The 20,910-nt window shown below is 45.5% G+C and overlaps 1 protein-coding gene and 1 long non-coding RNA gene across 3 annotated transcripts in view; one reads left to right on the forward strand and one right to left on the reverse strand.

The window, feature by feature from the left end:
- LOC148110691 (uncharacterized) overlaps positions 1–17,242 on the reverse strand; it is a 43,729-nt gene extending 26,487 nt beyond the window's left edge. For both annotated transcript variants that reach the window (XR_015723182.1, XR_015723181.1), the window contains exon 1: positions 14,971–17,242. This is a non-coding gene — a long non-coding RNA (uncharacterized LOC148110691). The remainder of the gene's footprint in view (positions 1–14,970) is intronic.
- Positions 17,216–20,910, forward strand: part of FBXO28 (F-box protein 28) — a 28,563-nt gene continuing 24,868 nt past the window's right edge. Inside the window, exon 1 of the mRNA XM_045797012.2 lies at positions 17,216–17,521. Coding sequence (XP_045652968.1) covers positions 17,255–17,521 — 267 coding nt within the window. The 5' untranslated portion in view covers positions 17,216–17,254. The remainder of the gene's footprint in view (positions 17,522–20,910) is intronic.

The raw sequence follows: 20,910 nt of genomic DNA on the forward strand, positions 1-20,910 counted from the left end.
GTTTTTTGTCTTGTTTTGTTTTTCAAGATATAATGGTTTTTCAAGTTTCTATTTAATTCCAGTTAGTGATCATATAGTGTAATACCAGCTTCGGGCGTACACTATAGTGATTCAACACTTCCATAGGACACGGGGTGCTCATTACAACAGGTGCACTCCTCAATCCCCATCCCCTCACCCCCCACCCCTCTAGTAACCATCAGTGTGTTCTCCAGAGTTAAGAATCTGTTTTTTGGTTTGCCTCTCTGTTTCTTTTTATCCCCTTTGCTCATTTGTTTTGTTTCTTAAATTCCACATATGAGTAAGATCATATGGTATTTGTGTTTGTCTGACTTCTTTAGCTTAGCATAATACGCACTAGTTCCATCCATGTTGTTGCAAATGGCAAGATTTCATCCTTTTTGATGGCTGAGTAATATTCCACTGTGTATATACCACATCTTCTTTATCCATTCATCTGTCGATGGACACTTGGGCTGTGTCCATATTTTGGCTGTTGTAGATAATGCTGCAGTAAACATTGGGGTGAGGAAGCCATGATTTTCAGGGGGCGTTAACATGATTGGGATGACAGTTCAAGGGCAGGATGATAATGGAAGAGGAACCGAATAGGAACACAAAACAGAGCTTCCTATGGTTGGAAGGAAAGGTGCCCCTGTTTCTTCATTTCCTCCCCACCCTGGGCCCAGGCTAAGGGCAAGAGGCCCAGGTGGTCCCCTATCCAGGGATGCAGCCCATGTTTTACTAGGCTTACTGCCATGAAGACGTTCCCCAGGGGGAGGTGGTGTTCCTGGATTCATTCCCAATGTGTCAAATGAACTGTGGGGATACGTACCAGAGGAGTCAAGAGAAAGAACAAAAGACAAAACAGGTGTGTTGGCTCAAGGCTTGGTCCTTAAATGGATGTGCTCTCTCTTTTTGGCAGCAGCACAACTCTGATGGTGAGGGGAGCAGAGTTCTTCAGTGCCCTGCACCGCACTGGACTCGAGCCTCCTCCTCCTGTGCACCACGTCCATCAGCCCATAAGAGCAGGTCCTTGGCCGCCCTGGCTTCCCAGTGAGCTCTGCAAGTCCACACTCGTGTCAGAGTCCAGCTCAGAACATTACTCGCTCAGCTAGAGATTCTGACACACAGCTGCCTTGCACAAGCCCTTCCCCACGCACCCCCTGCTCTGAGATGATTTCTTGGAACCACAGTTCTGCCACATATTGGCCCCAGCCCACGAGACAAAATGTCCTCTACTGAGAAGCTCATGGCACAGTTCGCCAAGCTTGGGGTAATGGGCCGCTGGCTATCCCGTCTTCGGGGGCAGTTTCTCTAGCTCTGGTCCCACCTAGTGGCCTTCATCCCAGCCCTCAACACTAAACTCGAGTCAGTAGGACAGATGACTGATACTCAAAGGGTATCTGAATGACGCTGAAGGACATTGGCTACTTGCATGCACCTGACATTTTGCAACAGGGCCAAGGACAAAGACACCTTCAAAGAGGTGATAATTTCTGATTTCCTTCAGACACCATAATGCCTTGAGAGCCTCAGAACCTGAGCAGGAAGACAAGCATTTTGCTCTTTAAAAGCCCTTCTCACTGGCCTCCAGCTCTCTGCGATGCATTCGAAACCAGCAGGTGGGATCTGAACCACAATGCTAGTTCAGGAGTCTGCCAGGTACCCCAAGCCTGCGGCTCTTGCCATCTCCTTTTGGCCCCCTCTCCATGCCTCTGGTTCTGTGGTCCACCCTCCGCTGCTGGCATCTTCTTTGCTGACATATGATAAATCGGCTTTGCTTCTCGACTCCCTGAACTTCCTAATCTGGTCGTGTTGTACTCCTGTTACACCTGCTTCCACTACCGATGCCCTAAAATGTGCCCCCTCCTGTGCCTACAGGACAATGACCAGGGGGGACAATAGAGATGTTTGAAAGGCCATATGTTGTTTCCTTACGAAGTTTGCAGGCCTTTCTTCTCTTGAAAGCTGCAGAATCATCCTGTCTTGCTGTTTATGGCTCAGGACTCCAGACCAGGGTACCACATTCCAACGAAGACTGGAGAAATATAAAGCGGTTATTAATGAGCCACGTCATCTGCATAATTTCTGCCAAAGACCCTGCAGGCAGGAGTCTCTGGTTAGTCTTGAATCAGAACCACATTTGACCCTGAAACTAGGCAGATCAGGATTTGATTTGGAGGATGATTCTCAGACTGCAGACCTGCTACGGCTCACACTGCTGATGCCCACCCCTGCAGACAGAGCAGGTTAAAGAGCTGCCGCCCACCCATTCCAATGACTAATAGCTATTAATAGCCCTCGCTCTGCATCATTATCACGTAATCGAATTCCTTAGAGACTTGTCAGCATCTCCCGTGCCAATGTACCACGCCAGGTACTCGAAGTACACGGAGATAAATGAGACAAGTTTTGTCTTGAAAAGAATCGCAGATGCAAATTCAGGAAGAAAAAAAGGAGAAGTATTTATAAAAAAAAAAAAAAAAGTTGGATGGCCTATTCCCCGCAAGGGGAAATCACTAAAAGTAGGAAAATCACTAAAGTAGAGGCCAGTGCCTCAGAGGAAAATAAGGAAAAAGAGTTCTTAAATAGTTAACTGACCAGAAAATCCGAGTTCCAGAGTACCCTGAACTTCACACAATCTGAAAACCAGCTCCTCACAATCAAACCCTATAACATGCCCAGGAAATGGGTGTGGACAAAAATAATAAGACACATAGGAATAAACCTAGCCAAAGAGGTGAAAGACTCGTATCCGGAAAACTGACAAAAGAAACTGAAGAGGACACAAAGAAATGGAAAGATATTCCATGCTCATGGATTGGGAGAACAAATATTGTTAAAATGTCTCTACTACCCAAACCAATCTATAGATTTAATGCGATCCTTATCAAAATACCAATGGCATTTTTCATAGAGCTAGAACAAATAATCCGAAATTTGTATGGAACCACCAAAGACCCTGAAGAGTCAAAACAACCTTGAGAAAGAAAAGCAAAGCTGAAGGCATCACAATTCCAGACTTCAAATTATATTACAAAGCTGTAGTAATCAAGACAGTATAGTACTGACACAAAAACAGACACATAGATCATTAGAACAGAATAGAAAACCCAGAGATGAACCCACAACTAATGGTCATTTAATCTTCGGCGAGGCAATAAAGAATATCCAATGGGGGAAAAGACAGTCTCTTCAACAAATGGTGTTGGGAAAATTGGACAGGAATGTCCAAAAGAATAAAACTGGACCACTTTCTTACACCATACACAAAAATAAATTCAAAATGGATGAAAGACCTAAATGTGAGACCTGAAACCATAAAATCCTAGAAAAGAACACAAACAGTAACCTCTTTGACATCAGACATAGGAACTTCTTTCTACATATATCTCCTGAGGCAAGGGAAACAAAAGCAAAAATAAACTATTGGGACTTCATCAGAATAAAAAGTGTCTGCACAGTGAAGGAAACCATCAACAAATCTGAAAGGCAGCCAACAGAATGGGAGATGTTCGCAAATGACATATCCAATAAAGGGTTAGTATTCAAAATATATAAAGAACTTATACAACTCAACACCCAAAAAGCAAATCATCCAATTAAAAATGGGCAGAAGACATAAATAGACATTTTTCCAAAGAAGACATGCAGACGGCCAACAGACACATGGAACGATGCTCAACATCACTCACCATCAGGGAAATGCAAATCAAAACCACAGTGAGATACCACCTCACACCTGTCAGAATGGCTAAAATCAACAACACAAGAAACAACAGGTGTTGGAGAGGATGTGGAGAAAGTGGAACCCTCGTGTACTGTTGGTGGGAATGCAAACTGGTGCAGCCACTCTGGAAAAGTATGGCAGTCCTTCAAAAAATTACAAATAGAACTACCCTATGATCCAGCAATTGCTGTAGTGGGTATTTACCTAAAGAATACAAAAATACTAAATCAAAGGGATACATGCACCCCGATGTTTATAGCAGCATTATCTACAGTAGCCAAGATATGGAAGCAGCCCAAGTGTCTATCAAGTGACGAATGGATAAAGGAAATGTGGTGTATTGGGAAACCTGGCTCCATCGGTTAAGCATCCAACTCTAGGTTTCTGCTCAGGTCATGATCTCAGCTCAGGGTTGTGAGATTGAGCCCTGTGTCAGGCTCTGTGCTGTTCATGGAGCCTGCTTGGGATTCTCTCTTCCTCTCCCTTTGCGCCCCCCCAACCCCCCCGCAAAGAAAGAAAGAAAGAAAGAAAGAACCGGCAGACATAATGAAATATTAGCCATAAAAAAGAATGAAATCTTGCCATTTGCAGCAATAGGGATGGAGCTAGAGAGTATAATACTAAGTGAAATAAGTCAGAGAAAAACAAATACCATATGATCTCACTCACATGTGGAATTTAAGAAGTAAAACAAACAAGCAAAGAGGGAGAAAAGGGGAGGAGGGGAGAGAGAGAGAGAGAGAGAGAGAGGGAGAGAGAGAAACCAAGAAACAGACCCTTAACTATATAGAATGAACTGCTGGTCACCAGAGGGGAGGGGGTGGGAGGATGGGTGCAACAGGCGATGGGGATGAAGGAGAGCGCCTGTCATGATGAGCACCGGGTGATGTATGAAGTGTTGAATCACCATATTATACACCTAAAACTAATATTACACTGTATGTTAACTAAATTAAAATAAAAACTTTTAAAAAAAGAAATAGGTGTGGAGCTTATTGACAATAAAGATTCTCAGAGCTTCTGATTTGGCAGATCCTGGGTAGGGCCTAGGAATCTTCATTTTTATCCAATGCTCCAGCTTTTTCCAATCCAGGATTCTGACCAGTTTGGAGATGTGCTGACCCATTGTGACAGGCGCCAGGGCAGGCCATGCCTAGCTGTCGCAAGATGTACCTGGAATGTTGAGATTCAAATAACCAGCTGCCCTGCTATCCACCCCTCCTCCCTCATCCGCCTTCACTAGAAGCTTCTTGGAACGTGAGAGAAGCAGCAAGTGAAGGGTGAGGTTTGAGCTGCATTTGTTTTCCAGCAAGTCCACTGTGTGAGGAAGTGAACCATGGGAGCATCTAGGTGAGGGACGCTGCAGGCAGAGAGAATGACCGTGAGAGGGCAGTGTGGACTGGGGTGGGGGCCAGAGTGATGGAAGCCGGGGGGGGGGGGGATAATAGTGACATCAGAGCTGTCACAGCCCATGGTTGCAGAGTCTTGCAGCCCGTTGCAAGGACTTTGGCTTTCCTGAGTGGGGTGGAAACCATTAAGCAGAGAGGGATGTAGTTTGCCTTGGGACATCGCAGTAGCTGCTGGTTAGAACATTCTGAAGGGGTGCCAGGGAGGGTGCAGGAACTCCAGTGGAGGTGGTGAGGGGTGGAATATTCAGAATGATCCCGCAGGCAGAGCCCACAGGGCTTGCGGACGGATTCCAGGTGGGCCATGAGAGAGGAGTCAAGAATGGCTTCCACAAAGGGCACAGGGTCTCTTTTTTGGAGTGACGAAGTGTTCTGAATTGACTGGTGTTGGTTGCACAACTCTGCAAATACACTAAAAGCCCCTGAGTTGTACACTTTAAATGGGTGAATTGTATGATACTCAAATTATATCTCAATAAAATTCTTTTTTTTTTTTTAAATGAATGACTTCAAGTTTTGAGGCCTGAGTGATAGGAAGAGTGAAGTCTTATGATTGGAGATGAGGAAGTCTGAGAAAAGAACAGGTCTGGATCGAGCTCAGCTGCGGATATAGCAATGTGGGGACTTACTAAATTTGGGATGCTTGTTACACATCCAGATGGAGACATTCCTTAGGCTGTTGGATATCTGAATCTCAGATTCACAACATGGACTAGGCTGGAGATACTCTCATTTTAAAGGCACTGGGTGAGATCAGCGAGTGTAGACAATAAAGAGAGGAAGTCCAAGGATTGAGCTCTGAGGACTCCATTGTTAAGGGATCAGGGGGACGAAAAGAGACGAGTGGGTAGACAGAAAACCCAGCTGGCAGGTGACGTGAAGGCAGGTACACAGAGTGTCCCAAAGAGATAAAGCCATCAGTGCATCAAATGCTCCTGACAAGTCAAATAAGATGAGAACTGAAAATCGGCCATTGGACTTGGCAATGTGTCAGTCCCGGAGACATTAATAAGAGCAATTCTGGAGGTGTATGGTCAGAGTAACAGCCCAATTGGAAAAGGATCAAGAGAGAACATGAGAAGAGAAGTTAGGGGCGGAATCACAGCCAACTCATTCAAGAAGTTTTGTGGGGAGGGAAAGGAGGGAGGTGGAGCAGTGGCTGGAAGGGCAGGCGAGGTGGTGAGAGTCTTCAAAGATGGGAAAACCGGCAGCGTGAGCATACCCAAACAGAGATATAAGGTAAAGAGAGAAATTGTAAAGGTGAGAAAGGAGGATTGCTGGAGTGAGTCCTGGAGCAGCAGAGAGAAGGTGGGATGGGGCATGTAAGCGGAAGGTCAGCCACGCTGGGAGCCAGCCGAGTGCGCTAAAGAAACAAAGGAGAAGGCGGAGCACACGGGCAGGTGCAGGTCAGCAGACCGAGGTGGGATGGGAACTGGTGGAGATTCTCCTGACTGCATCTGGTCTGTCATTGATGTAAGAAGCCAGGTCACCACTGGAGTTGGGTTGGGGGGGGGGGAGTAGTATAGAAGATCTGAGAACAGAAGGGAGAGTATGAAATAATCACTTAGGAAAACGGTGGGCGGAGTGAACGCGGGAAACGTACAGTGACTGCAGAGCAGCAGCAGGTCCACTTGAGGGTGGTGATCGCACAGTTAAAGTGAGAACAGTCAGCACAGTTGCGTATCTGGTGGCAGCCATGCTGGTGCAGGCAGTGGTAAGTAGACAGTTGGCGCTGACTGCATGCTAACCACGTTTGAGCTAGAAGCATGACAAAGCAAGAAGGGCAAGAGAGCTGAGGTCCCCTGCCTGGAGAAGTGGTAAGGAGTCCACGGGGCTTGAAGTATGGGGTTAGAAAGGCGCTATGAGCCAGACGAGGGGCAGTAAACAAGCCAGTGGGAGCAGTGAGGGTAGGTCTGGGGTTCAGAGGATGATTAGCATCGAGGTAAGAGAGTGAACTGCAAAGACTGAGGAGGCCAGAGACAGACACCTGGAACACATCTGACAGAAAGTTGCAAGCAGAAAGTGACCATGGGTGTGAGCAGCTAAGACCGAAGGGAGAGGATCCTTGAGAGCAGAGGGACGTGAGGTCATGTGCTCTGTTTCTAGATTTATGATGCTTTGGTGTCTGGGGCTTCGCCAATCTGGGGGAGGGTCAGCACATTCCTAGAGACAGCAAATAACTTGCCCTTGAACTCGTCCTTGAGATGCAGACCAAACCAGACTCCACCCACCTCCTTTTATCAGCCTCTGGTGGCTGGGAAGACTGTCTCCTTGCCCTAAATCACCCCCAGGCTGGTACTCGACAACTAGACCCTCCTGTAATGCAGAGCCCACCAAAATTAATCAAACTAGGCAACCCTACACTTGGTCAACTAACCCATCCTGCTTCACCTGTGAAAGCTGCGTGAAGGCTCTGAGCTAGACTTTCCCCGTTTCCCCTACTCCCCCACATGGCCTGGCCTGGTGTGGCACTGCCCTTGGGAACTATAGGTGGCAAAGGCTTCCTTTAACCGGCTGTCTCTGTGTCTGTCGTCTTACCTGATTAACACAAAATCCTGGGCACATTTAAAAACAGAGGATAAAGAGAGAATCAGGGAATCATAGTGACTATTGGATAAATAAGAGCTATGGTTATCATTCTCTGGATGGCCCAAATCAGACTCATTTTCTCTCCTCCCACCCCCAACCTGAGCCCCTTCCTGTCACCCTCACCTCCCTCAATGGCACATCAGTCATCCTGATGTGAGAAACAAAGGCAAAAGAAAAAATTACATTTCCTTACTGCTTACAGCCCACTGACAAGTCCTTGAAACAGGCAGAGTGACCTTCCTCTGGGAACTCAACTGCCTTGATTAATACTTGGCAAAGGGCAAAAGGCAATCTTAGCCCAAACCACCAGAATCCTGTAAGTCTACTTTAACATGTACAAATTTGTTTGGAGACTTCCTTTATCTGGACCCTCCTCCCCGGATACACGTTGGTGATCATCCTCTAAGCACATGACCCACTGATGTACACCTGAAGGGTCTCATGAGTAGGGTTTTACTAGGCAGTAATAAATGACCTTTTCCGAACAACAGCTAGCCCCACAAGGTCCTGGAAACCTTGCTTCCAAATTCCTTAGAGACTTATGTTATCCCTACCCCCTCCCAACTTGAAAGTATATAATCAGTCACTCCTCACAACCACAGAGCAACTCTTTCTGCCCATGGGGTCCTGTGCCCATGCTTTAATAAAACCACCTTTCTGCACAAAAGACATCTCAAGAATTCTTTCTTGGCCGATGGCTCTGGACCCCAACATCTTCCTACGACAATCCTGTTGCTGAATTTGTAGGACAGTGGTGTCTTTAACTCCTCCAGTACAGTATTTCCAGCACCCAGTCATTAAGTACTGTTGGTTTCAGGCCTGTCAATTGTAATAAGTTTTAACTGTGTGCATTTCTCTTTTCCACTCTAAAAGTCACTGTTCTAATTCAAATCTGAACCCTTATTTTTCCTTGACCACCCTCCTAACTGGCATGTCTCCGCACCAGCTGCCTTCCAGGCTAGTCTCGTTATCACCAGAATTACTTCCCCAAAACACACAACTGACCCAACCACTTCTCTACCTCCAAATGGCATTTGGTTTTAAAGAAGCTGCCTCAAGGAGCAAGAGGGAGACTGAGTGGGTGAGTCTTGGGCCGTCCACCTGGCTTTACCAGACAAGGTCTGTAGTAGAGTTCTTGAAAGATTTTCACTGTAAAAACAGGATTTCACCACTGTATCAGTCGGAGTCCGATAGAGAGAAAGAAACCATACAGTAATTTGAACAGGGAGAGTTTAATATCCTTCCATGGAGGGGAGCATAGGTGCAAAATGACCTCCAGAGGCCAAAGGAGCTGTAAGACGGAAACCAAGGGCTGACAAGTCCAGCTTGACCAGAAATGGCTTATTAAGGGGACTGAGGGAAGAAGCGATTCCTGGGCTGCCCCCAGATAAGATCTCCAAACCCCAGATGCCTCAGGACCTGCCTTTACAGACCTAGAGGCTGGGAGTATGCCTGGGGACCACCTGGGGGAGGGGCTTAAAAATCAGTGTGTGACCCAAAACTAATGAAGTACTGTATGGTGACTAACACAACATAATAAAAAAGAAAAGAAAAGAAAAGAAAAAAAAAAGAATCAGTGTGTGTCACAGATCCCTCCAGAGAGCAGGGACTTGCGCCTCGATGGAACAGGGACGGGTGTGGTTAAATAAAAGGGAAGAATGGGGTGGGGACTGTGCTCTGGAAGGTTTCTGGTGAAAGTGGCCACGATGGGGGGATTTGTTCAAGATGGTGGCAGTTGGTTCACACAAACACTGAGATTGCATAACCATCGTAGTGGATGGGAACCAGATACTGGCTAGTAAGCAGCAAAGAGGACTCTAATGCAGCCATGGCAAATAAAAGGAACAGCCACAGCCTTGGAGCTGAGATACAGCCTCCAAGGGAGAGGCTCCCTCAGGGCTGAGAGCTGAGCCTTGCAGGAGGGCACGGCAGTGGCTCGGAGGCTGGGGGGCAGTGCTGGTAGTGCGGGCTGGAAATCCGCCCTCAGGAACTCACCGAAGCCTGTTCTCCAGGGCACCACGGAAGGCTGTTCTTGGGGAGGGGTCCCATGAGAGGCACTTCAGCACAAACCACTCAAGGGAGCAGGAGGTGCCAGGGGAGGCCGCTGGCTACTGGGTGCCGACGACGACCGTGCACCACAGGAGCTGGTGCCCTGAGGAGCCTGCAAGCAACCCTTCCCCTGTTGCATGGTTCACACTATTTGCTCTTACAGGTCCTTGTCTTTGAAATGCCCTCACATCCTCCTTCGCTTGTTCATGAAGAACGCCTCTGCAAGCACCCCAACACCACCATCCTTCTAGGCCAGGCTGACCTGTAACCTCTGCTGTGAAGTGTTCCCTGGCGCTTCAGCTGGGAAATAACAACTCCTACTTAGATGTTCCCATCAGTTTTGTTTGCATGCTCGGCGAGCGGCGGGAGGGCACAGCTCGCAGAGTCTCTTGGTCTGCAGAACAGTCCAGGAAATTCAGCTCATCTTTCCGAATGTACAGCTTTAGGAAGACTGTGTATGAGGAAATGAGGAGGCACCGGGCCAGCCTGCCTGGTTGGTGGGGTCAACACTGCAGCCAGATCCCCATCCTCTTGAGGGTGGGAAACATACTTATCTTGGTGTCTTCCCAGCGCCCTAGCGGTTTAGCAACCAATAAACACTGGCTGAATTGAAGGTTAGTGGGCTATCTTTCCGTAGAGTCGAAGCTTCGAACTAAAAAGAACGCATCTAATGACAGCATTTCAGGCAGTGGCCATAACAGGGAACTTCTCATCTGGTCACAGGATGGGTCCTAAAAAAGATACTTAAAGAAGAACGAAGTTGGGAGGCCTCACATTTCTTGATTTCAAAATGTTACAAAACTATAATAATCAAAACATCGTGTACTGTGGTACAAGTGTGAGAACAAACATACAGGAGCCTGGGTGGCTTAGTCGGTTAAGCATCTGCCTTTGGCTCAGATCATGATCTCAAGGTCCTGGGATCGAGCCCCAAGTTGGGCTCTGCGCTTGGCGGGGAGTCTGCTTCTCTCTCTCCTTCTGCACCCCCCCCACTTGTTTTTAAAATCTTAAAAAAAAACAAAAAAAAAAACAAAGACATACAGACTGAAGGAATAGAGCTGAACGCCCAGAAATTAACTCTCATACATATGGTCAAATGATCTCTGTCAAGGTTGCCAAGACCAAGGGACAAAGGGCAGGTGCTTCAACAAATGGCTCTGAGAAAACTGGACAAACACACGTGGATGCCTGAAGTGTCCCCTGGACCTCTCCTCACTTCATATACAACATTCACTCAAAATGGATCAAAAACCTTAATGAAAGATCTAAAACTATAACTCTCCTTAAAAAAATCATAGAGAAAAACTTCATGACGCTGGATTTGGCAACAATTTCTTGCATATGACACCTAAGCACAGGCAACAAAAGACAAAACAGACAAATGGGGCGACATCAAACTTGACAACTTCTGTGCATCTAAGGAGACATCAGCAGAGTGGAAAGGCAACCTACAGAATGGGAGAAATTATCTGCAAATCATGTATATGATAAGGGGTTAAAACCCAGAATATATAAAGAAGTCAGACAACTCAGCAACATCAAAATAAATACCCCAATTAAAAACTGGGCAGGGCGCCTGGGTGGCTCAGCCAGTTGAACATCCAACTCTTGGTTCCAGCTCAGGTCATAACCTGGCGATCGTAGGATCTAGCCCCGCCTTGGGCTCTGTGGTCAGCAGGGACTCTGCTTGAGATTCTCTCTCCCTCTCAAATAAATAAATAAAATCTTAAAAAAAAAATCTGGGCAAAGGACTTGAACAGACATTTTTTTTTAAAGAGATGACACAGATGGCCAACATGTGAAAAGATGCTCAACATCACTAATAATTTGGGAAATGCAAATCAAAACTGATGTGGAGAACAAAGGTAAAAGAAATATTTAAAAAAATTAAATTTCCTTGCAATTTACAACCCATTGACAAATCCTTGAGACAAGCAGAGTGACCTTTCTCTAGGAGCTCAGCTGCTTGATGTTAATTCTTTGCTAAGGGCAAAAGGCAATCTTGGCCCGACCCTCAGGATCCTGTGAGTCTACTGTAACATATAAAAATTCCCCTGGAGACTTCCTTTATCTCTACCCCACAAGGTACATGTTGGCAATCATCCCCCAAGCATATGAGCCTCCGATATACATCTGAAGGGTCTCATGACTCAGGTTTTACTAGACAGTAAAAAATGACCTTTTCCTAATAGCTAGCCCCACCAGGTCCTGGAAACCTTGCTTCCAAATCCCTTAGAGACTTACGTCATCCCTACATCCTTACCACCCTCCCAACCTGAAAGTATATAATCAGTCACTCTTTTCAAGTGCAGGGCAGCTCTTTCTGGCCCTGGCTCCTGTGCCCATGCTTTAATAAAACCACCTTTCTGCACCGAAGACATCTCGAGAATTCTTTCTTGACCATTCACTCTGAACCCCAACATTTTCACATTAACAACCACAGGCTACTATCCAAAAAACAGAAAATTACAAGTGTTGGCAAGGACAGCCAGAAATTGGAACCCCCACGCACTGCTAGTGGGAACATAAAACTAAAACAGTGTAGCTGCTATGGGAAACAGTATGGCGGTTCCTCAAAAAATTAAAAATAGAACCACCACATGATCCAGGAATCCCACTGCTGTGTATGGCTCCAAAGGATTATTATATTATACAGCCCTTAAAAGGAAGGAGACTCTGACACACACTACAACATGGATGAACTTTGAGGACACTATGCTCAGTGAAATAAGCCAGTCACAAAACAAAAAACAAAAAACCCGACAAATACTAGTATGATTTAGATGAGGCATCTAGAGTAGTCGAATTTGTAGCAACAGAAAGTGGAAATGTGGCTGCCAAGGGTGGGGGGCAGCAGAGAAGGGTGCTGTTTAATGGGTGTAGAGTTTCAGTTTTGCAAGATGAAAGACTTCTGGAATTGGCTGCACAACAGTGTGAGTATACTTAACACTCAGAAATGGTTAAAATGGCAAATTGTTCTGTTTTTTTAAGATGGTATTGTCATTCTTACTCTAATTAAAGAGAAAAACATAGCTAATAACAATCTGTAGAAACTCTCAAATCTCTTTTTTTAAAGATTGTATTTATTTATTTGAGAGAGAGGGCGAGCACAAGCGGGGGGGAGGGGCAGAGGGAGAGGGAGAAGGTGACTCCCCACTGAGCAGAGAGCCCAACTTGGGGTTTGATCCCAGGACCCGGAGATCATGACCTGAGCAGAAGACAGATGCTTCACCAACTGAGCCACCCAGGTGCCCCAAACCTCTTTTTAGTTATTCTATGAGCTCATCCTTCTTTCTCTATATGTTATAAACCTACTAACAAATAGGAGAATCAATGTCTGGTTTGGGTTTCCTCTTTTTCGTATATAAACTTCCTGTGGAGGTGCCATAGATCAGATCACTCTTCACCACACCTGACTGCACCCAAGCCAACACACCCTGACCAGGAAGGCCGATGGATAAGGGGGACCAAAATAACGTACATAATGTACAGTGTCTGCATTGTAGTAAGTTGACTTAATCAGAGGCATTCAAAACTCCACCCATTTGCTGTTATCAGCTCATCCTCATCTTTGTGAGATATAAGAAAGAAGGTAATGCTATCCTCTCATATAAATATGAAACTAGAAACACACAGATCTTGAGATCCATACTTCCATCCTACACTAGAGATCGCTATCTTGCAAAGGTCCTACAGTACTTGGCTGGCATAAAGCCTCATTTAGAACCCAGAACTCCTGAAAGTTCAAATATTTGCTTTACTGACAAGTATTTGTTTTGATTGGAAAGCTCTTCAAAGCAAGCACTGATTTCAATAATTGAAACAAAGAAATCATGTGTTTGGAATTTTCTCTATTAAAAAAAAATGAATAGGGACTATAAGAACACCAGATCCAATACCCATAAACAGAGGATAGTTTAAATGAGCTTACTGGCAGGAAGTGGCTTACATTGTTTCCAAAGTTGTATTCCATTGTGCAGATCCATGGTCAGAGGGCCCTAGGTTAACTAGTTGACCACAGATGGGGAGATAAGGGAGCAGAAAGGCTTTTCATACACCCATTTCAAGAGAAACAAAACTGGATGTAACCAGTGGATTTACAGAACAAACAAATTAAGTTAGGGAGTGATGATTCATTTTTTAAAGGATTTTCTATGGGTTTCCTTTATAATGAGAGTTACATAATGTATTTAAAGCATAGTTCCATTTATAGAAGTCCGATTTCAATCTAGTCTATTAAGAAAGCATCAAACTTGCGGGTGCCTGGGTGGCTCAGTCGGTTGAGCGTAGGACTCGGTTTTGGCTCAGATGGTGATCTCAGGGTGGTGGGATCAAGCCCTATTAGGGGCTCCCTGCTCAGTGGGGAGTCTGCTTGAGGAGTCTCTCCCTTCGCCCCACCCCCCTCTATTTGCATGCAGGCACACTGTCTCTCAAATAAACAAATTTTTTTTTTTTTTTTTTTTACAGTATCAAACTTGAGGGGCGCCTGGGTTAAGCGTCTGCCTTCGGCTCAGGGCGTGATCCCGGCGTTATGGGATCGAGCCCCACATCAGGCTCTTCCTCTATGAGCCTGCTTCTTCCTCTCCCACTCCCCCTGCTTGTGTTCCCTCTCTCACTGGCTGTCTCTCTCTGTCGAATAAATAAATAAATCTTTAAAAAAAAAAAAGTATCAAACTTGAATAAAATGAGGTTTCATTTCAGACCAAACTGTAATAGGTTTTATAGAGAATAATACCCTAAGTAAAAGAGTGAACTTAACAATCTATTAGAGGCGATGAAACAAACATTTCATAAATCTGCAAGTGTATCACGAACATTTAGGCATAAAGCATTTATGGAATGCTAAATATGGGGGGAGGGCAGGAAAACTAAAGAAATAACTTCAAAGGGGTTCACAGTGTGCAACAAGATAGGTAAAGCATCCAGTTGTTTAACAGCTTGTGAAAGGGGAAAGTGTGCCAATTCTTTTTAAAAAATTTTTTATTTAAACTCAATTAGTTAATAAATAGTGAAGTATTCGTTTCAGGGTTAGAATTTAGTGATTCAGCAGTTGTATATAACACATAGTGCTCATTACATCCCATGCCCTCCTTAATATCCGTCACCTGAAAGTGTGCCCATTCTGACCAGCGAACACCCACTCCCAGTTAACCTCCTTGGGTTAGTTGCCCCCTTGCCATAGTCCTTACTCACGCTTAGCTTTTCCTGCAGTTTCTGCATCTACTTTGCAACCCTTAGATTCCAAACCAGACCTGCAAAAGAAGGGACACACTGGAGACTGAGATTAAGACCTAGGACTAAGAAGACAAAGCTTCAAAATTAAGTCATCTGTGCACTATTACCTTTGTTATAGGATATTATGAGGATATAAAAATATGGAAATATTAAGTGTTAACCTTAAAAATAAAAGTTAGTTACTTTCCCCGCAAAAGTAGATTCGGGAATAGCAGAGAATTGCAGTTTGGGACATGCAAGCAATGACAAGACCACAGGCAAGTCCAACACACGAAGGAGAGGAACGTGGTTTTATGGACAAGAAGGAGGAAGTTGGGAGGGTTGTTTTGAAGCAAAGTCCACTGGAGAAAAACGGGAGTTCGGGGTGATGGTGGTTTGTCACCGGCCAGGCTGCTGGGGTGCTCACTTCCTGCAGGAGATACGTGCCCATCTTTCCCGGTGGGGGCCTGTAATTCGGGATTCTTCCCTGTGGCGGGTTTTTCTGTTGGGTCTGTGATTGACCTTGAGTGATGCAGCTTCCCCTTCCAGCCTCCCCTTCTGCATCCCGAATCCACTCTGGTGAGGTTTCCCTTTACTGATTTTCACAAACACAACCTTTAAGAAGTTTTTATTTTGAAATAATTTCAAGATAGTACAAGGAACTCTTGTATACTCTTCGACCAGATTCACCACTTGTTAACATTTATCACATTTGCTTTATTAATCTCATTCTCTATCTAGTGAACCATTTGAGATCAAATTGAGATATCTTTACCTCTAAATACTTCAATGTGTATTTCCTAAGAATAAGGACATTCTCTTACAAGAGCACAAAATTATCCAAATCAAAAAATGTAATGATTATAGTATTATCTAATATATAATCCATATTCAAATTTTGCCTATTGTCACAATAATGTTCTTTTTAGCTATTTTTCCTAATCCAGGATCCAGTTCAAGATCACTCATGAATGTGGTTATTTTACCTACTTAGTCTCCAATCTGGCACAAATCCTTACTCTTTGTCTTTCATGACAATAATGTTTTTGAAGAGCATGGAACAATTAACCAGATTTGCCTACCTCAAATAAAGGTTATGCTTTTTTTTTTTTTCTTCTTTCAGGAATACTATCTTGTGTCAGGTTCTTTTGAGCATATCATATCAGAATGTACATGATGTTTCTTCCTCTTAAAACGCTTGATATTAGTGTTAATGATTTGATCATGGTAGTTGTCCACTAAATTTCTCTACTGAAAACTTAATTTATTTTTGTAATTAACATGTAATTTGTGGGGAGTTATTTTGAGACTACCTAAATTTTACGTTTCACATCATACCGTTACTTTCTCCTTTTAGCATTTTTTTGATGACTCTTGCCTAAATCAAAGTTTTTATTGAGATACGATTCACGTAGTGTAACAACCACTTTAACATACTGGTTTTAGTGCACTCACAAGGTTGTGCACGCAAGCTCTCTAACCCCAAGCATCTTCACCCGGGCAGGATGCCCTCCCCCCCCACACCCCACCAAACCGCTCCTCCGCCCTCCGCTTCACCACCCCAGCAGGACTCCAGCCCGGCAGCAGGACGCCTCTCCCTCCTTCCATCCTCCAGCCCCGCAGCAGGACGCCTCTCACTCCCTCCATCCCCCAGCAGGACCCCGGCACCGCAACAGGACCCTTCTCCCTCCCCTCCGTCCCAGGGAGCCCCGAAAACCGCGCCTCGGCCCTCCGCCCTCCACCTCTTAGGCGGCTGCAGAGGTCCCCAGACGAATGTTGTCCTTTGGGTCTGGCTTCTTTCATTTAGCACGAAGTTTTCAAGGTTCCTGCACACGGTACTCTTATTCAGTACCTCACTCTTCGTCATTCGCCCAAAGGGACCATTACCTGATTATCCACAAACGACGACGCTCTGAAACACGTCGCGTCCACACTCGCCAGGCAACACTACTCTCCCCGGCCCGCGTCAGAAGGCGAGCCAAGAAAACCGCGCTGGCGGACTGCACTATAACGGGCAGGGCTCCCTCGCCCTCCGGTCCCTGCCGGCCTCGGGTCAGAGGGCCTCCAAAGGTCGCCTGTCCGGGATGGACACCTCCGGGTCGCACCACTACTTGGACAACTCGCACCCCTAGCTGATCCCGCCGCGGACCACGGCGCAGGCTCCGCCCCTTCGGGGGCCCCGCCCCGCGGCCCGAGGCGGAAGTGACGCACCGGAAGCGCCCCTGGTCCCCTTGGAGTGGGGGGAAGGAATCAAACCCCCAAGATGGCGGCGGCGTCGGAGGAGCGGATGGCTGAGGAAGGAGGCGGCGGCCACGGCGACGGCGGCCCCTCTTCGGCCATCGGCTCTGCCCAGCGACTGCCCCTCCCTCCCCCGCCCCCGGCCCCGCAGCCGGGCTCCCAGGCGCCCCCAGCCCCGGCGCTGGCTCCCGACCAGCTGCCTCAAAACAACACGCTGGTGGCGCTGCCCATCGTAGCCATCGAGAACATCCTCAGCTTTATGTCCTACGACGAAATTAGCCAGCTCCGCCTGGTGAGGCCCCCGCGGGACCCCCGCCGCCCCCTCCGCCGGCCGAGGTCTGGGGAGGGGCGGAGAGGGGAGCGCGTCCCCCGGGGAGGGAGCCGCAGCAGGCTCCAGGACGCGGAGTCCCGGCGCCGGGCGGCGGGGTTGTCCCCCCCTTCCTGCCGCGGGGCTCGGGGGCTCGCTGCCCCGGCCCGGAAGCGGGGCGGCGGCGGGAGTTGGGCGTCCCAGGGCCGCCTGGCCTGAGCGCCGGCCCCGCGGCTCCGGTCGCCGCCTTTTGTGCACCAGCGTCCAAGACCCCAGCCGGGCCCAGCCAGGTTTGGTCGGTTTGCAGGAATCACGCACTGAGTCCCCCCCACCCCCTACCCAGGTTTCCCGGTTGGAGAAGATGAAGTAGGGTCGGGGAGGCCTCCCCAAACCCGGTGGGGGCTCCGAGGGGCGTGAACGCCATTTGGTGGCCCCAGCTCCCCAGGTGACCAGTAAAGTAGAGCCCACCGAGAGTGCGTCCGGCTCGGCCTCGCCCCGACACTTCCCACCCTCGGGGAGCACCTCGCCCCTGGACAGGGTTGGTTTCTCTTGCAGTTCATTTTCTAACTAGTGACTTACGCCCACCCGCCAGCTTCAAATCACAGTAGTTTAGTGATTTATAGAAAGGAGGAATTCACCTCGCTCCACAGCGTGGACTGAAGGTTTGATGAATGTCTTAGTTCAGTAAGATCTTTTGCTTCCTGTCGGGGAATTTATCTTTAAGTGGGAAGGAAATTGAAGGAGGTGGACATTTTGAAGTGATTGCAAGCCGACTCTGCAGGAGCTAAATCTGTGCTTGGGATTGCTTTTAAGAAGACAAAGACGAATTTCTGAATGTAGTGTGTACAGCATTTTCTCGTTGATGTGCCACGTTTTAGGTTTACACCTCCGGTTTCAATTTGATTCTAATTGCGTTTTGGAAAGGAAATCATACTTTTTAAAGAAAGTTTATGAATTTTGATTCAAACTGATGACCAGGTTTTTTTTTTTTCTAGTCAGCCCAGCAGTTCTACCACGCCAGTCTGCAGAATGGAAGATTCTTCAGTTGAAAAGTCATATTTCAAAATTGATTGTCCCTGAATTCCCCAAACATGGCATCCTAGAATTCCGTATAGAATCTTAAATATTCCTTCCGATTTTTATAAAGGATGGTTTTTGATCAAGATTCATGCTGTACATTCACAGTGTCTGGAAACTGGGCATAAAACATTTGTTGAATTGAGCCTCTCGGCCAGACAATGGCTTTGTAAAGCTTGGAATATTCACAGTTCTGTTTTGTAAGTGTTGGGGAAAACTGGTTTTTTGTTCGTCAGCCGTTTACTTTTTTAAAAATTAAAAACATTTTTTAAGGGGGAAAACGAGCTTCTTAGGACATCCTACAGTTTATTAATAAACGACATCTCTTTCAAGTGAAATATTCCATTGCACTCTTAATTTTAAAGCAGTCATCTATTCTGGCCTTTTAGGTTACAGATTTGTAGTTTCAAAGAGATTTTTCATAAGGAGCCCCTTACCATCCCCTGCTCCACTACCCTCTTCCCCTCCCCACCCCCCAAAAGATTCTGCAATCAAATTTATGTCTCAAAAATGGGTCTTTTCCCTCAGGTTTAGTAATGGGGAACTATTTTCTTATTCTTTTGTTTGCTTAAGGTTAACAGATAATTCTTAAGTGGATAATTTTGTGGTCATTTGAAAGTGTCTTTGGTTTCAGATTGATTGGTTTGGTGTCATAAGGTACAATTCAATTCAGGTACCATTATAAAAGAAAGATGTTCTCTTTTGCCACTAGATGTCAGCATTAATTTAATTGTGGTCTTTTAATGAAATTGGCAGGGTAGAAACAGTGCCCAGTAGGTGCTTACTTATACCTAAGGGGCTATTTGCCAAAAAATCAAGCCACTTCAGTATGTATGCTGCTCTCTGGAGTATACATTACACAGCTCTTTTCATTTTAAGTTTTTTTTTTTTTTTCCTAGTGGAATTAAGGCTGGATCTGCTTGGAAGAGAGTGATATTATTAATTAAGAATGGAATTAAGTTTCCGTAAAGCTAAAAATATCAACTACTCAGTGGTTGATGAACTAGTTTATGTATCGTTCGGATGTTTGGGTTTTTTCTTTCTTCCTGGTTTACTTGCCTTCTTAGGACCTCAGTTGTAACTAGTGGTTAGCCCCTAAATTAGAGGACGGGCACACAAGCCATGTACTCATTACTCTGTGTTTTCTTTAAAAGATTTGCTCTTGGTTGAAATTGCTAAAATAACATTTTTCAGTTCTTTGTGCAGTTTAGTTGATGATAGTCTTTGCTTCCTGTTGCCATGAATAATTGAAATTTGACTCTCCAGTTCTTTCTAAGGGATTGTCCAAATGCCTTATTGAATTGTTGGTTGGTTGGTTTGTTTTTCCTGCCATTGACTATTGCTCCAGAAATGTACCCAGAGCCTAGAAATCCTGGTTCCACAGAAATAGTTCTTTAAATATTTAACTCTTTCAATGTATTTAAAATTATTTGGTGGAACACAGCTTTTGAAGTGACAAAACTTGTACTTTGAGTTGTTTATCCAGTAAATCAGACAAATTTGTGCTGATGCAGCGTTAGACTGTCACTTAGGCCCTCTTGATGGGGTGAGAGTTTTTGAAACAAGTGGCAAAGGTTAAGAAGTGAGGTCCTGCCCCCAGTTCGGGAGTGTATCTAAGCCAAGTTTGAGTGTTTGACTTTGACTTGTGAGCATGGTGGTCTCACTCACTGAAAAATGAGTGTGGAAGGCTTTTTAAAAGCTGTTTAAGAGGGATCCGATCAAATTTTTTCCTCTGTTGTTTGAGTGGAGCTTCTATAAATTTAATGGAATCCTGTTAGTGGTTCAGGACATAAATATGACTGAAGGTTAAATTCAGAAGTCTTGCTCATTATCTGGAATGAAATTTCTGGTAGGTAACAAAATACATACATACTTTCATCCCAAGATATTTCTCTAGAGCACTCTAGCTAGTTAAATCTCTTACCCATTTATAGTTCCTTTTACATTTTTTGTTCAAATATGTTAGAAAATTTTATAGAGAAGTTTGGTAGGAAATATGAAGGAAAATGAGAAACCATTTTTTTTTAGTAAGCAAGCTGTCTTCCTTGTATCTCTTGCTCTATGCCAGTAGTTCTCAAAAAAATTTTTTTTACCTCTGGACATCTTTACACTCTTAAAAGTTATTGAGGACCCTAAGACCTTACCTTAGAAAATTCTAGAAGAGACAGTACATACTTTGTTAGCTGTCAGAAAAATAATGTTATGTTTCACGTTGCCACTGGAAAAGTCCACTGTATGTTATGGAAGAATGAGAGTAAAAATGGCAAATAACGTCTTAGTATTATGAAAATAGTTTG

The sequence above is a fragment of the Ursus americanus genome, chromosome 2 (genome assembly GCF_024610735.1).
Source record: "Ursus americanus isolate L20-20 chromosome 2, mUrsAme1.1.p, whole genome shotgun sequence".
Taxonomy (NCBI): Eukaryota; Metazoa; Chordata; class Mammalia; order Carnivora; family Ursidae; genus Ursus; species Ursus americanus.